Source organism: Carettochelys insculpta, chromosome 10, assembly GCF_033958435.1.
Source record: "Carettochelys insculpta isolate YL-2023 chromosome 10, ASM3395843v1, whole genome shotgun sequence".
NCBI lineage: Eukaryota > Metazoa > Chordata > Testudines > Carettochelyidae > Carettochelys > Carettochelys insculpta.
The window spans coordinates 21,394,316-21,410,378 of record NC_134146.1 but is presented as its reverse complement, the minus strand read 5'-3'; the positions used below and the strand labels follow the sequence as shown (position 1 = coordinate 21,410,378).

Here is a 16,063-nt window from a genome sequence, read left to right as displayed (position 1 = left end):
GAGAAGCTATTCACTTTGTGCAGTAACAATGGTTCTTTGAGATGTGTTTCCACAGGTGCTACACAGTAGGTGTTGGGCTCTCTCAGCACTGCAGCACGGAAACTTTTCCAAGGAGCATTGAGTGGGGCTGCACATGCACTACCCCAGCACGCACCCTTCATGCCTCAAGGGATGCAGTCCCACTCTCTCCTCAGTTACTTCACTGATGCCCTAACTATGTCTACTGCACTGAGTAGAAGGGAGGTGGACGGGAGGCAGATCACCCACAGGGGCGCACATCTCAAAGAAGCATGGTTCCTGCACGAAGTGAGTAACTTCTTCTTTAAGTGCTGTCCCCATGGATGCTCCACGGTAGGTGACTGTAGAGCAGTACCTGCCCTCGTTGGATGGTGGGTTTTGATTTGGTGCATCTACTGTGGACAGTTCTGCCTTAGCTACTGCCATAGCTTTGTCTGCATGAGTCTGTATTGCATAGTATGTTATGGACTTGTGGTTAGAGGACCACGTGGCTGCATGATATATGTCCTGTAAGGGCACTCCCTTTAGGAAGACTGTGGATATTGCTACTGATCTCATGGAATGTGTCACTGGAGATGCCAGCAGTGGTTTATTTTGAATAGAATAGCACTGCATTATGAATGTAGAAATGAATCTTGACATATGTTGCAATTGCAGGGGCAACACCTTTGATTTTTCTGCAATGGATAAAAATAATATTTGTGATTTTCTAAAGGACAGTGTGGTATCTACGAGAAGCATGAGGTTTAAGGTAGAAGGTAGACAGGATTATAGGTTAGTTGATATGGAATTGAGAGCAAACTTTCAGTAGAATGGCAGGATGGGGTTGTAATGCCACTTTGTTTTTCTGTAACAGCAACGAAGGGTCCCATGGCACCTTATAGACTAACAGAAAAGTTTTGAGCATGAGCTTTTGTGAGCACAGACTCACTTCATCAGATTCACCAGATACAGTGAGTCTGTGCTCACGAAAGCTCATGCTCAAAACTTTTCTGTTAGTCTATAAGGTGCCACAGGACCCTTCGTTGCTGTTACAGATCCAGACTAACACGGCTGCCCCTCTGGTACTTTGTTTTTCTGGACAGTTGTGTATGTCAGGGGCAGCTATCCTGCTCATTCTTTGAGCTGATTTTATTTCTCACCACTAGACACAAGGCTTTCATTGTTAACAGTTAGGGTACACACGGTCATTGACTTGAATTGTGCTCCCATCAACATACAGTGCACAAGTTCCAAATCCCAACCTTTTTACAATTGGGCATATAGGAATAAGGGGACTTTGAAGTAGGCGGGGTCCTTTCGAAAAGGAGCCCTGTCTGGACGAGCCGCGCGGCAGCGTGCCGCGTCAATTTCTAAGTGCCGCAGCCACCCGCATGCTAATGAGGCTCTGAATATATATGTCAGCGCTTCATTAGTAAACTTCGAAATGACCATTTGCACGGCCATTTCGAAGTTTGGGGCTAGTGCAGACATAGCCTTAGAGGCACAAACAGTACATGCTGGGATTGCACATGCATAGCCCCACTCAGTGCTGCTTGGAAAAGTCTCCGTGCTGCAGTGCTGAGTGGGCCCAATACCTACAGTGGAGCACCCAGGGGGACAGCACTCAGAAACTAATTAGAAGTTAGATGGCTTTTGCACTGATTGCTATTTGAAAAGCAAGTATATCGAGTTATCTGGTATGTTCTCACAAAGTATTTCCTTCCAAAGTTCAAGTAATGTGAAGTAACTACTCCTATTTAACACTGCTAAGAGTTTTTAAGGCAACTATTTCACTGAAGAGTATCCACAAAATCAATTGCAAAAGGGCAATTATACAGTAAAAGAACAATTAATTTCCTTCCATTTTAACAGGTAGGCCTGTTAAATCACTTTGCACGCACATGTAGCTTTTAGACACTTCATAACAAAAATAAATTTCTTAGGCCTTCAGCAAATTTTAAAACCAGTATTTCCACTATCTCCAAACACAAGCAGTGAGCCAAATATTTTGTTAGCGTGGAGTTGCACAAACCAAAAGGACAAATGTACATATTCTTCTGAAATGTACTGAATATGGCACGTAGTTATATAAAGCTATTCTATCAGCCTCCAAAATGACCAAGTTAGAATAGGAAAAAATTAAGTAGACTCCTGTATCTAATATAGAACAATATTATATTTTAATTATTTCAAACAGTGCACTGAGGTAAAACTGTCTATACAAAAACTTCTTCAGATTATAGACATTCTACATAAATTCAACAGTGAAGCTCACTTCTGGTAACATTTACAGGATATACTAGTTCTTACCTATGCGCAGGTCTCTTTGTAAAACACTCTTATCATAAATATAGAAGGACAAACACTGGAATGTTCTTGGAATCTCGAAATAAAACTCTTCACCAAAGAAAGGACTGGAAAGAAAGAAGAGGGGAGCAGAACTGTAATAGGAGAATATTTTGCTATATAATTTATACAAAGTAACACCTGCTATAATATAGCAATTTAAATTTTAACCCAGAACACTTAAGTCATGGTTCCACAAAAATTAAAGTATGTGCAGGAGAGCTTTTTTCCAGAGTTCAATAAACCTATTTCCAGAATATTTTAAGTTATGATGGGAAATCTCACTTCTTCCCAGGCCACCACCCTACCTAATCAAATAACTTCGAAGCATTCCAGTATTTTATTATTTTTCATTTTAATTGTTTCTGTGACACAGTATTGTAGTGATACATTTTGCTAATAACTGCTGAGATATATGTTCGGGTATATGATGACAAACATTCAAATGTTAAAGTAAATAAATTTAATTAAGCAAAAGAAAGTCAGTCAAGCAATAATATTTCAGAATTTATGTTCTTCAAACATATATACAGTAAACTCTTTCACATCTGGCAGCTCTGGGACCTGGAGGTTGCTGGATATTCAAATATTCTGGATAATGGAGAGGTACACCTAGCAATGCATAACACCAATGAAAATCAAGATTAGATATCAAGAAACAAAAATGTATGCAGAATACCTGATTTACCAACAGTAGTACTGTACACTGTAAACTTATACTGTATTTGCTGTACTTATTTGTATTTACTTTCATTACACTGTACTTATGGAAAACTTTAAAATTTACTTATGGTTAAAATCCTGGTTATTTGAGAGTCCCAGATGATAGAATGTTGGATATGACAGAGTTTATTGTATTTGCATCTTTCCAGAAAAGAGTGTGTATATTCTAAAGACTTATTTCTAAACCCAGATTTCTTCAAACTCATGTAACTGATCCCTGTGGCAGAAAGTGAGACCTTTTCTTTGTCTGCTAGATCACAATATCATTGTTTCTGCTCTGTGCACAAATTTATTTTTCTGCCTCTGAACAATCATTTATTTTATTCTTCTGGCTATCCTGAGAAACCACAAGCCCCATGTACTGAAAAGTCCAAATTTACAGGTAAATATGCTAATATAAAAATGCTGACCAATGTATACAGGTTCCAAAAGTCATCTTAATTCTAGTGTCAACTTCTTTCCAAAACAAGTTTAACCAGAAGACATTCCCACAACATAATTTACATTAGTTGTTCATAGTACAATAGGACCTCAATTTGCACAAGTGCCTGCGAGATGTATTATTTAATGATGTATCAGGCAAATGAAGCATGTCTAATATTCTCTGACAACTGTCATTATTTTACAAATGATAAATAAACCACAATCAGTAAAATGTACCAAGTATAATTAACAATCTGACTTTACTACACCATTTACGTCCATCTCTGGTGAGAGCTGGGAAGAGTTAACTCAATTAAGAAGTACTAGTAAAACACAGAACAGTACATTTCCCTTTTTCCAGCTTTGTTTGGTTTTCCAAATTAGCATAGCAATAAGACACAATAAGGTTTGCATTAACAGATTGAGGCAAGCTTCAGGAGCACACACTTTATACTTCAAGCTTTACAAAAGGCACCAATAGTTTGCTAAGATACAATCTCCCAGGCCACTTAGTAGCAGACTTAAAAGTAGCTATCCTACAGCAAAGAAATTTCAGGACCAGACTCCAAAGAGAAATTTCTGAGCTACAATTCATCTGTAAATTCGACGCCCTCAGCTCTGGCTTAAACAAAGACTGCAAATGGCTGGCTAAATACAGAAGCAGATTCCCCTCCCTTGGTGTTCACACCTCCAGATCAACTGCTGGTAGTAAGCCTCACCCTTGCTGACTGAGCTAACCTTGTTATCCCCACCCTTGCTCTGGCTTATTTATACCTGACCCTGCAGATTTCCAAGACCAGCATCTGATGAAGTGAGTCTGTGCTCATGAAAGCTCATGCTCAAAACTTTTCTGTTAGTCTATAAGGTGCCACAGGACCCTTTGTTGCTGTTACAGATCTAGACTAACACAGCTGCCCCTCCGATACTATCTCACTTTGGCTTATTTGTTGCTAGAACATAACTTGTTTTATGGCATTTCATAGATTTGTACAGAAAGTATACGATTTTTGGTGTTCCTTGGATTTCAATGAAACAGTTACAATTCCCATTTTATGGATATAAGTTGTGCATTTTGGAGAAATACTCAGGTGGTTATCCAAGATCCGAAGTTCTTTCTCACAGAAAAAAAAAGCGAAATGAAAATTGTATTCAATCTTACTGATATGTAAAATTGTAAAATGGTTGAGAGTCTTATTTGGTTTCAGTATCTTTATGGATTTCAGGGTCTATACACTTTTAAAATAACATTGTGGATATTGTTTTGATGTGGGGGTTACCCCTCACTCGCTCAAAAGGTGCTAATGGAAGACAGATGGGCCAATTTACCTACTCTGCTGCAAGCTAGGGAAATTAAGGCTCAGAGAAAAGCCCTAATTAAAGAAAACCCACTTGTGCAGGAAGCAGGCATGTTTTCTATAAGGGCACTGAACTAATAGAGAGGGGCTGCAGTATCTCCCTGGGAGAACGGAGGAGTATTTGGAGCTACTAAGACCAGCAGCCAGTTGCTCCCTGAGAGGGCTCGGGGAAACGCCGTAATGTCTATAAGGGAACAGGCACTGGATGCTGATTAGAAGGTCCCTCAGCTGGAAGAAAGGGTGGGACAGGGCCTGGTTACCTAGGCAGCTACCAAAGAAGTGGCACTATGAGACAGCAGAGGGAAAGACTAATTGAGGTAAGGCAGATTGTGGTACCCTGGAAAGTGAAATTGCATATATAGTCATGTGGCTGGAGGTCTGAGTCACAAAGACAAAGCAGTGACTCATGGATTAAGAAAGGGGATACAGACAGAGTTTGAATACAACTGCCGGAAGAGGAGATGACTTTGTAAAACATCCCTAAAATGGCCAAGAGGAGGTGTCATCCATCAGCAAGTAGGGTGCTCCATCAGTTATATTATGAGACTAATGGCTCTCAAATATATTTTAAGAGATTGAAGAGAATCTTTTTAATTGAGATACTTATAAAATTTGGATACCATCATATAAAAGTTCTTGTAAAAGTTAACACGGAAAAGCTCTGTTTAGGTGAACTGAATCTGTAAATGTTTTGATATGGCCAATAGAGCTCAACTTTTCCAGTTCCAATGCACTTCAAAACACTTGCTATAAACCTTTATTGCATATGTGTGTATACAATTGAATAGAAATGGACACAGACTATATTTCTTTATTGGAGACAAAGTTTCAGAAGCTTATTTCCATGGCATATAGCAACTAAGAGAAGTATACTCTATAAAGTTAAGTAGACATAAGCAATCTTAGGTCAACCTAATTGCACATGTGTTATGCTTAACTGTCTCCCACTGATGTAAGCTCTCTACTATGCTGACAAAATAACCCTAACTCTGAGTGGTGTTGATCCACGTTCAATATATTGATGTTACAGCAGTGTAAATGTACGGCTGACAGAAACGACAGTCCCCCAGAAGTCATCCCATAATGCCTCACACTGACCACTCTGGTCACAACTGTCACCTTGAATACCCAGAGGTCCCAAATCAGAAGACAACTCCCCTTTAAAAGCTCTAACTTTTTGCAGTACTTGTTCCTAATTATTCAGCTTGACAAGTACTGCTAGCAATTTTTCATTGCTGTGCACAACTGTCCAGATTACAATGGCAGCTACATGCTCCAGAGGGACTGCAGCTTGCGGTAGACAGGAGATACTGGATTTCCTGGGCCTGCAACAACTAGAGGTTCCTCGAAAGCTGGACATCTATAAGCAGCCTGCTCAAGAGATGCAGAAAGGATATAACCATGATTATCATCAGCACCACATGAAAACAAAACTGTGGCAGGCATTCTAAAAGGTCAGGGAAGCCAAGAGTCAAACTGGTACCAACCTACAGAACCACTTTTAGAAGAGCAGCATTCCACACTCGGTAGAAGCCCTCACCACTACCTTCCACACCACTGGTGGATTTCTCCAAGAAGCCTAAGTCATAGGCCTCACAGATGAAAAGTGGGTGAGACATGCAACTGGGGGGAGGGGAGAGCCCAGTCATGCTGCAAACCTGGACCCAAGACACTACTGCAGTCCCTTCAGTACCAACAGACAAGCCCAGAGAAGTCCGATGCAGAGTAAGAAGCAGTGTTTTATTTATTATCCATTACAGTGATTGTGCCCTCAGCTAGACACAGCTATGACCGTTCATTAACTTACTTGTACTATAAGTAGTATTGGTACAAGAGAGGCTGGAAGAATTAGATGTTTGTGGGAGGAGTCCGGGGTGTTGCTATGCGAAGCAAGTCTGTGTCCAGGGATGGTTCTTGAATCCTCCTGGGAGCTCTCAATGGAACACACACAGTGGTACCCTGCCATCCTCTTCTAAAGGTTTCAAAGGTGCCCATCTTTTTTCCTTCTCCACAGCAGGCCACTTTACCACACCAATGGCCCAAAAACCTCAGCAGGCATCCCTGCAGCATACACAGGCTAACAGCATACGGGCTTCAACAGCATCAGGACTCCTGCATCAGTTGTGCTCTGTGCCCCTTTGTTACCCTCAGGAGTGAGATTTCAGATTTAAAAACAAAAAAAGCCCCACACCACTGGCTGTGGAAAGTGGTGCCAGCATTCAGTACCTATCCTCAGTTTCATGCAAGTGAGCAATTCCCTCGTCACTTGTAATGCACAAAATTAACAGCTGTATTGTCAGAGTCACATTCATAGATGTCTACCTAGCATCACACACTTCTTAACACATCCCCCAAACCACAGAGTGGGGTACAGTACAGTACATCACAACACAGTGCCATGGCTTGCTGTTCAAGTGCTCTTACAAAGCCTCCCTCATTTCTTCTGAATGAGGTGAGCTCTTCTGAAAACCCTTGTATCTGGCTGTCCAAATTCAGAGCGCTGCTCCACTGCCACCACAGCAGTAGTTTTCCTTTTTTCACTTTACAGATGCTACGCAGACACAAAAGCCAGGTAAACATCAAGATCTGATCTTGCAAGACAACCATGCTAGTGCCCCTTCAGCTTACTGAAAGTACATTCAACGGTCATTCTACATCTGTTGAGACAGTAGCTCAATCTGTCCTCCGTGCTGTCAAGGTGACTGGTGTACAATTTCATGAGCTAGAAGAATCAGGGATACACTGAGTCTCACAGGATCAATACTGATAATTCAATATAGCCAACGGTAATCTGTCAAAAGAGCACATCCCTAACTTGTAGCTTTCTGAACAGTTCTATGTCTTTAAGGAGGCCAGTGTCATGAACTTTCCCTCAGCATCCAACATCGATGGTCGTGAATTGTATGCTAGGATACCTACCTTACACCCAGTGATCCACAAGCACCTAGAAAAATAGCCCCGGTTGTTGATGTACTCTGTGGCACGATGGTTTGGTGCAAAAATATGGCTCTCTCTCATAGTGTGTGTATGTGTGTGCGCGTGTGTGTGTGTTCCCCAGACCCACCAATAGGAGGTCAATGGGGCAGTTGCCCCAAGCCTGGCATTTCAAAAGGGCACATGGCTAGAGAGCCATGCCCCTTTGAAATGCTGTGGCAGTGCTGCTCTGGCTGCATGCAGCTCTAAAGGAGTGTGTGTATGGTGTGAGTGGGGGAGGCAGACTTGAAGACTAGTTGGCACTGAGGACTGATTGCCCTTGGCCCTGCCTTTTTGTCTCTTGGCCCCACCCCTTTCAGGGTGTAGAGCTGCCCCCCCCCTTCCACCTTGTCCCAAAAGAGTGCACTGGATGACAGACAAATGTACACCACCATACTTATCAATGGTGCACCACAGCGTGCATCAAAACAAACACTACTGATGACTATGCAACGTGCAGATGCAAGGAGCCAAGTTTTAGGCCCACAAGTGATATGCTAATCACAGCAGCTTTATAACTGAGTAATCTGTGCTGGCAAAAGTTTGTGAGGTAGACATACTCTTCCCTTGCTAGCACTTGCATTTTAATTCTGTTCCTCTGTAGGAATCATCTTGCAGGATTCTCTTTCACCACTGTCAACCACCTTCACTGACTGCACTGAAGAGGAAATATTAACTGGTTTCATCTTTCACATTTTCCCGTGAGGGTGCTAGCTTCTCCATTAGTTTTTGTTACTCATATCAAATTGTTTTAATTTGGGGAAAGACTCATTTGCAGCTGGATTAGGAAATTTACTTGAAGGACTGCAAGAGCAAAGCTTAAAACTCCATGGGGACACTGACCACAAATGGCTCAGGAAGACAGACAGCTGGCTCATGCTACTACGAGTTGCAACTGTTGCCTTTAGGGGCTGAAACCATGGGCCATTTATTAGGGATCAGCACATTAGGAGAGAGTTCTTTAAAATACTTTCAGAGAAGCAGAGTCCTCTTCCTTAAAGTTTGCTATCTGGGATGGATCTCCACTCTTGGAAAGAAAGTATCGTGAAGGATATCTCAAAAGAACAGCAACAAAAGCACACCAACTGCAGGCAAGAGACCCAGACCAATGCCAACTATATGGTTAAGTTTTTCGTTCACTGTTATGTTAACTAAGGGGTAAGACATTTCTCCCAGCCATGGCAGGATACACTTGTATACTTGAGATACTTGTCTGTAAGGACTGAACGAGAAACCTCTGGTTCTCAGAACATGAGCTCCTACTACTTGAGATAAAGGACATGAAATTCATTAGCTATGATACAACAGCAGACTCATGAGTTCTGTACCTGGTCTAGCCACTAAAGACCTATATGGTATTAGTGTAATATATATGTCCAAGAATTCCAAGAGCTCAAAGTGCAGCCCTCTTTCCCTTAAAAATACCCTGAGCAAGAACATTAGTTGACCAAAATAAACTGGTTATGTAAGGGTTTTCAGTGTATAATAGGAAATTTTTATTTTTAAAAGGGCGAAGTGTAGTGCTCAACTAACTGTTTTCATTTCACTTTTAAGATTTATAGAGCAATCCCTCAAAATGTGCACTTCTGAACTGCGCTTAACTCGCATTAATGCGAGTTAAGTGCAACTCAAAATCCTGCTCCCCCCGGCCCCAGCTCAACCCCCTGCAGCGCCATGCAGCCCCAGCTCAACTCCACCCCTCTGCCGCCCCTGCAGCCCTAACCCACCGCCAGGCTTAACCCTACCCAAGTGCCCCCCCCCTTGCAGCCCCAGGACTTACCTTTCAAAAGGAGCTCCAGGTGCTCCTGCTGCTTCCCCGACTGCAGAACATGTGTTCCGCCAGGAAAAAAGCAGCCCCCCAACTTATGTGAAATTCAAGTTATGCAAGGATACATGGGAATGCAACCCTCGCATAAGTCGAGGGACTACTGCAAGTCAGACAGCTTTGTCCAGATCACAGCCCTCAGTGCCCATTAAAAAACACAATATGCAACACATGCAGTAGATACGATACCACTCAGCCAACAAGAAGAATGAAAAACAGAGCTAGGCAAATATTTTGTACATTTTGGAGAGGAAAGAGGGGAAAATACGAGCTACAATAAAAACACACAAGACTATCTGCCCAACATGCAAAACACTGAAGTAATTTCACAGAAACAAAGGTCTAAAAATGTACCTTAAAGATTTCTCAACCACCTGCGTACGAAAAACTTCTTCTTGGTCCAAGTTTATGGTACAGAAACAGTCTCTCATTTTGTTGGGTCCAGGGTACGGCACTAAATTTTTGGCTTCACCTGTTGATAAGCAATGAAGGAATTTTAAACAGATTCAAAAATAAGGTTACCGACCACTACAACTTTAGGTTTCCTATTTGTGACACTTTGTACCCCAAAGCAACACCCCTGAATCTCCATATTCACCACTATCATATAATGATACTTTGGTCAAAACATAAGCCTTTGTACAAAGGTCTTTAAAAAAAAAAGAAGACAAAGACGAAGAAAAAGAAAAAGTCTTTATCTGTTGAACTTAAATATCCTGGTAGATTTTATACACAATCATTTTATTTGAAGTTATGAAGTTTTGCTACGTGTGCTACTGAACTACGTTGTGATGTTGGGAACACACAAAAAGCCAGCGTTCAGGTACAACACTGGACTTGGGTTAATGGCTAAGCTGATCAATACCATAAAGAAAAGCACCCACTGGACACCAGAAACTGTCAACAATGGAGGCTTCTCGGAGAGAACACACTGAGAATGGACACTACGTGAGGAAAAGGGAATTGCCTGGTTCCCAGATCACAGGAAAATACCTTTCCTGCAAGCTGGAAGAAACTATAGAAGAGGAGAAGGTGATATCACTGGGCCTCATGCCTCCCATAATGCAATACCTGGAAACACATTTGGAGGACAAAGACTTTGAACTAGGGCTGTTTTCCAGTCTGGATCCACAGTCTCCTAGTGTGTTTATTGACAATCTGTGGCCTATTTGTACCATCTGTCAGGGTGGGATATCCCATGATTCAAATCCTGTTTAGTTCGTAAAACTCAGGCTGAGAATTCATTCTTCTTTCCTAACTAACCAACTGATTTCTATGCCTGCTACTTATAATCTCTTTCCATAGTTGACAAATCTGTTTTATATTTTACCTAAAACAGTGTGTTTTTGTTGAAGTGCTTGGGAAATGTTAGTTCAGTTCACAAAGGTCAGTGTGTCTTCCTTTCCACATAAAGGAGGGGAGGACAGGATAATAAACTTAGGCTATGTCCACACTACAAGATAAATCTGAATCAATTTTATAATGCCATTTTTTTTAAATTCAATTTTGGGTATGCCCATTTCCCTCAGGCTCCCAACAAATTTGACATATTCCTTCTACACTGAAATCATCAAACATCGACTGTTGCAGCAGTGCATCGTGGGAACCAATCCCACAGTTCCCTCAGCCCCGCATTCTGAGCCAGGTGCAGCAGTGGTCGGTTTCCCAGGTACAGCAGCTTGGGGGACCTGGGAAACTGACAGTGCAGCAGCCCTGGTCAATCTCTTGGCTCCTGCTAATAGCAGGGAGCTGGGAACCAGGTGCAGTACAGCGCTTTATGGGATACACACAGGACACCTGTGGAGGCTAATAAATGCAAATGAAAGACATGGCACTTCCACACTAGCCTTTATTCAACATTTTAAACTTATCTGTTAATATTGACATTTTGTTATTGATATTAGGGCAGATTAAATCAAGTTAATGACATTTACAGTGAAGACAGTGAAGTTTTAATGTCGAGCTAACTCCTTACATTTAATTTTATCTCATAGCGTAGACGTAGCCTTACATTGGCCAAGCTTCTGACCAGTGCAATATGGTACAGTTCTGGAAAGGTTGGAGAGCTAGGGGGAATTGGCAGGAGCTTCTCAGTTGTTGGTTCAGTAGTGTCTGAGAAAACATTTATGTAACTCCCTTGGTTGTGTCCCTGCCTGTGAATGTCTGTGTAAATGAAGTACCCACCAGAGGTTTACAGTTTGACATAGCATCACAGAGTGAGCAGGATACCCCAGACTGGTGGAACAGGGGGCTGACTGGGCCCACTGTCTACACTGCACCTCAAAAACCCCATCAGACTACTACACCTGTAATTTTTTCTGCAACTGACCTCTAGCCATTTTTAACTGTAGGCAGAATTTTCAATTCAAAACAATGAAGAGACATCATACACACAAGTTACTTCACCACAATTGTAATGGAGTCATCCCAGGAATGCACAAAGGAATTGCTTAGCAGTGCATAAATAGGAGTTTTGTTACAAAAACTTAATAGACCACAAACAAAGTTTATAAGGACATTTTTATATTTGCCCCAATTACCCATTACCTGTTACAAAAATTGCCAAAGATAAACACAAGTTGCCAGGACTTCAGTACTGTGAAGGAAACCACCAGAAAAGCATACTAAAGAAATGTTTCACTACTGACTCAGAAAAAACCCTAACACTGATTCAAACACACCACTTCCTGCGACATTTGCACTTTCCTTAGCAAACTCACATCTTAGTAATGTTTTGGCTCCTAATCATAAGACAATTTGGCTGAAATGTTGATGGTATTCTTTTTAAAAATAAACACTATGGATTAGTAACAGAGAGGTATCCGTGTTAGCTCTACTCTAACAAAAAGGCAGTCATGTAACACTTCAAAGACTAACAAGAGAATTTATTAGGTGATGAGCTTTTGCGGGGCAGACCCAGATCTGAAGAAGTGGGTCTGTCCCATGAAAGCTCATCACCTAATAAATTATTTTGTTAGTCTTTAAAGTGCTACATCACTATGGGTTAGGTTTGTTCACTATAGAAGATCTCAATAACTGAAGCTGCATTTAGTACACAACTGTGAACAACTTTTAATTTAAACAGTATCAACGTATTCTTGGTAAGAATACAGATTACTGGGGGAGAGAAAACCCAATACCTTCTGAAAGAAGGCAACAGAAACAAACGAGAGTAGGTAGCCAGGAAAGACAATTTATGACACTAGTTTTAGTCGTAAAATAATTGCACAATGGTATCAAAACGTTGAAGAACTGAGTAGAGGCTCTGGAATCTGACTACAAAAAGTTCATTCAAGACTTCAACGAGAGCAATTTCAATGAAATAGAGAGGTCCCAGAAGACTTAAATATCTGTCAATTCCTACAGCTAATTAGTTTCCATCCTGGTCTATTTGTTGCTGATTGTCTTGTCTCCCTCTTGGCACTAAAACTGGTGGTTTAAGTTAGGGAGTTATATGCTTTAAAACCCCCAAAAAGTAATACTCAACATAAGGTTACTGTCAACTGATGCTGAGGAAAACTCTAGAACACAGCATCAAAGACAATGTCACCTGAGATAGGAGATCAAAAATAACATTTTACAACTGTTTGAGAGGCAGAAAAATTCTGCTGTGACACAAACTAGTAATCCCTAGGTTCCTTTGAGATGATATAAATTTTACATAACTTTCCAAATTTTGTAAATAGATTTAACTTGCTAGAGTAACAATAAAGTATGCCACACAATACACATATTTAAAAATCAGATCTATTATAGTATTATTGGCACTATTTTCACCCCACCTCTCACCCCAATGAAGCACTGTAGAGTACTTCCATCGATATCAGAACAGCACTGTAGAAACACTTTGGGTGCATCTACACTAGGAACTAACTTCTAAATTAAATTTGAAGTAAGGGAGCCCAACTTCGAAGTCCTTACGCCATTCCCAGAAAAGCGTATACAATCTGGAAACCGGCAAATGTGGGATAAAATTTGCCCCAATAAAAGGCCTCATCATAATCCTCCCAGAATGGTTTAAACATGAAGTTTAACATCCCTTCCAAGTTTTTACTTGGAATTCGCTTTTACAGCTCTGGATAGTTTTGTTATCCATTTGATGTGTACAATCCTTCTATGAATTTTACTAAATTTTTGGCCTCAACCAACTTACAGCTTTCATCTTTAAAAAAAAAAAGCCTCCACTTTCTTCAGAGTCCCTCCCTGGTGTTATATTTGCAAGACACTAACCACAAAGGGCTCATGGAAACACACTTCAAAATGTGAAGCAAGTACAACGTAGAGATCTTCATTCATTCAGTGCATACACCTTAGAATGGCTGTGGCAGTACTTCAAAAGTTAACATGGTTTATTGCTTAAAACATGCAAAGAACAAGTACATTGTGAAGAGCTACACTAGTACTTCCCTAGGATCAAAGAATTAGCTTTTGGGAATGGACAGGAACAGAACTTGTGATGTACAAAATAAGATGGGTAGACCTTTAAGACCCCATGATAAGGTTTCTATGAGAAGAGGCTACAATTCTTTTTCTGAAGGAAGAGTTTCAAAAGTTTGGGATATGCTGAGCTGAAATGTGGTTCCATGCTGAAGTGAAACTATGTAAAACTGTCACATTCAATTCTACATCCAAAAAGATTTAAAGTATTCATGTTTTTGAGAAACAATACAATAAAACGAAGAGTGACAATAAATTGCACAGTAAAGTACCACTTTATTTATTTTGGTTGTTTTGACTTAACTCATATCAATTTGTCAAACTGGTATAGAGACTGACTACTGGGGTCAGATAATACGTGGATGTTACCTGTTCTTCTGGTGATTTTAATGTTTTCAAGTGACATATTTCACACTAATCCAAGCAGCAGAAACGTAGCACGTTAAAGACTAACAAGATTATTTATGTCTGCTGCTTTGGTTTGTTGGAGTACAGACTAACATGGCTACCTCTCTATTACTATATTTCATGCTAACATCAAAATAAAATTGTCCAAATCTGCCTTCCATTGCTTTTCAAAGTAAGATGTATTCTACGGTTCTTAAGAACTGAAACTTTCTTATTTAAAACATTATTAAAATTATTATTTTAAAACCAATCCACCTTGATGGTACAAAGCAAGCAGCAAACCTTGATTTAAAGACTCATTTTTAACCTTGTTTTGCATTTGTACTTTAATTATTTTTTAAGGAAAAGTTAATTCTTATTGGTTGGCTGTTTTGATTTACAGCTAGCCACACAAAACACACACTTAAGCAATTGCCATCTTAAAACTAAAAATCCCCACTTTTTATTATGCTGAAAAATGGTGAATCACATTTATGTAGTAGATCTTGAATATTTTATTCATATGAGTCAACTTACCTTTGAACGGAAAGAAGATTTCAAATTAAAATGCTCTAAATGAACATTTCAAAATTAACAAATAATATTACTTTAAAATATTACAGATTATATTACCAAAACACATTTTAAACCAAAATATTCTCTGCAGTTTAGTGAACTGAACTGATACTTTCTAGGTACTAACTCCTTTGAGATTTTAGAACTGGCAGAGCTAATGCTCACACTCTTAATTTTTATTTGTAGATTGGAAGATGAAAACCACCTTTCCTACTCTGTCATTTCCCACTGAGTTCCTTAACTTTGAATGATCTACTTGCTGACCTATATTAGTTGAACAAACTGAAATGAAGAAAATACTTTCTCGATACCTGAAGAAGGCACTGCTGCCAAAATCTGGGTTAGCATTTTAAGAAACTGATGGCAGATGTTTTCACCAGCAGCGTGGCTAGTTTTTCTTAATACTTCAAAGCAAACACGCAGTAGTTAAAGTTAAGTTTTAAAATATTGCTCCAGCAGCCTTATAACAGGGAGATCCCTGTTAACAAGGGGCTCTCCCGGCCCCTATGCCCCCGAGTGACGGCACTCAGGGGAAGATCTGTTCCTCTTTGACAGGGGGATCTCCTCCCCCCTCGCCTGCGCTATATGTGGTCAGCGTGAAGCAATGGAAACATCGACGAAGCTGTTGATCAAGAGCTTTTTTGTTCAGATTATCACTATGCTGAATCAACAAAAGATTTCATGGTCTCATACCATCCCATTTTTAGTTTTTCTGTCATTCTGATATTATGATTACATTCCACGTTGTACAGATAAAAGTAAAGTATACATCTATGCCATGTTAGGAGTCCTATACCACTGTGACATCGGATGTAACCCAACCAATCGCAACCCTTACTCTCCAGAGATGATGGATTACAGGGCCCAATTGCCATAGTATTTCAAACCCACCCAACAGCACACAAAATAACCCCAAACACAGTCCTTCACAACAGCACATGCCTTCATTTGACACCCACACAAACCAATACAAATCTTAGGGGATTCTCTCTCTGAAGCCTGCAATATGTATTGAGTC

At 40.4% G+C, this 16,063-nt stretch overlaps 1 protein-coding gene across 1 annotated transcript in view; it reads right to left on the bottom strand.

Moving 5' to 3' along the window:
• The window catches only part of RASA2 (RAS p21 protein activator 2), a 104,241-nt gene that overhangs the window by 73,836 nt on the left and 14,342 nt on the right, over positions 1-16,063 (bottom strand). Inside the window, exons 2-3 of the mRNA XM_075004370.1 lie at positions 10,000-10,117; positions 2,311-2,414 (exon numbers count right to left, since the gene is read on the bottom strand). Coding sequence (XP_074860471.1) covers positions 2,311-2,414; positions 10,000-10,117 — 222 coding nt within the window. The remainder of the gene's footprint in view (positions 1-2,310; positions 2,415-9,999; positions 10,118-16,063) is intronic.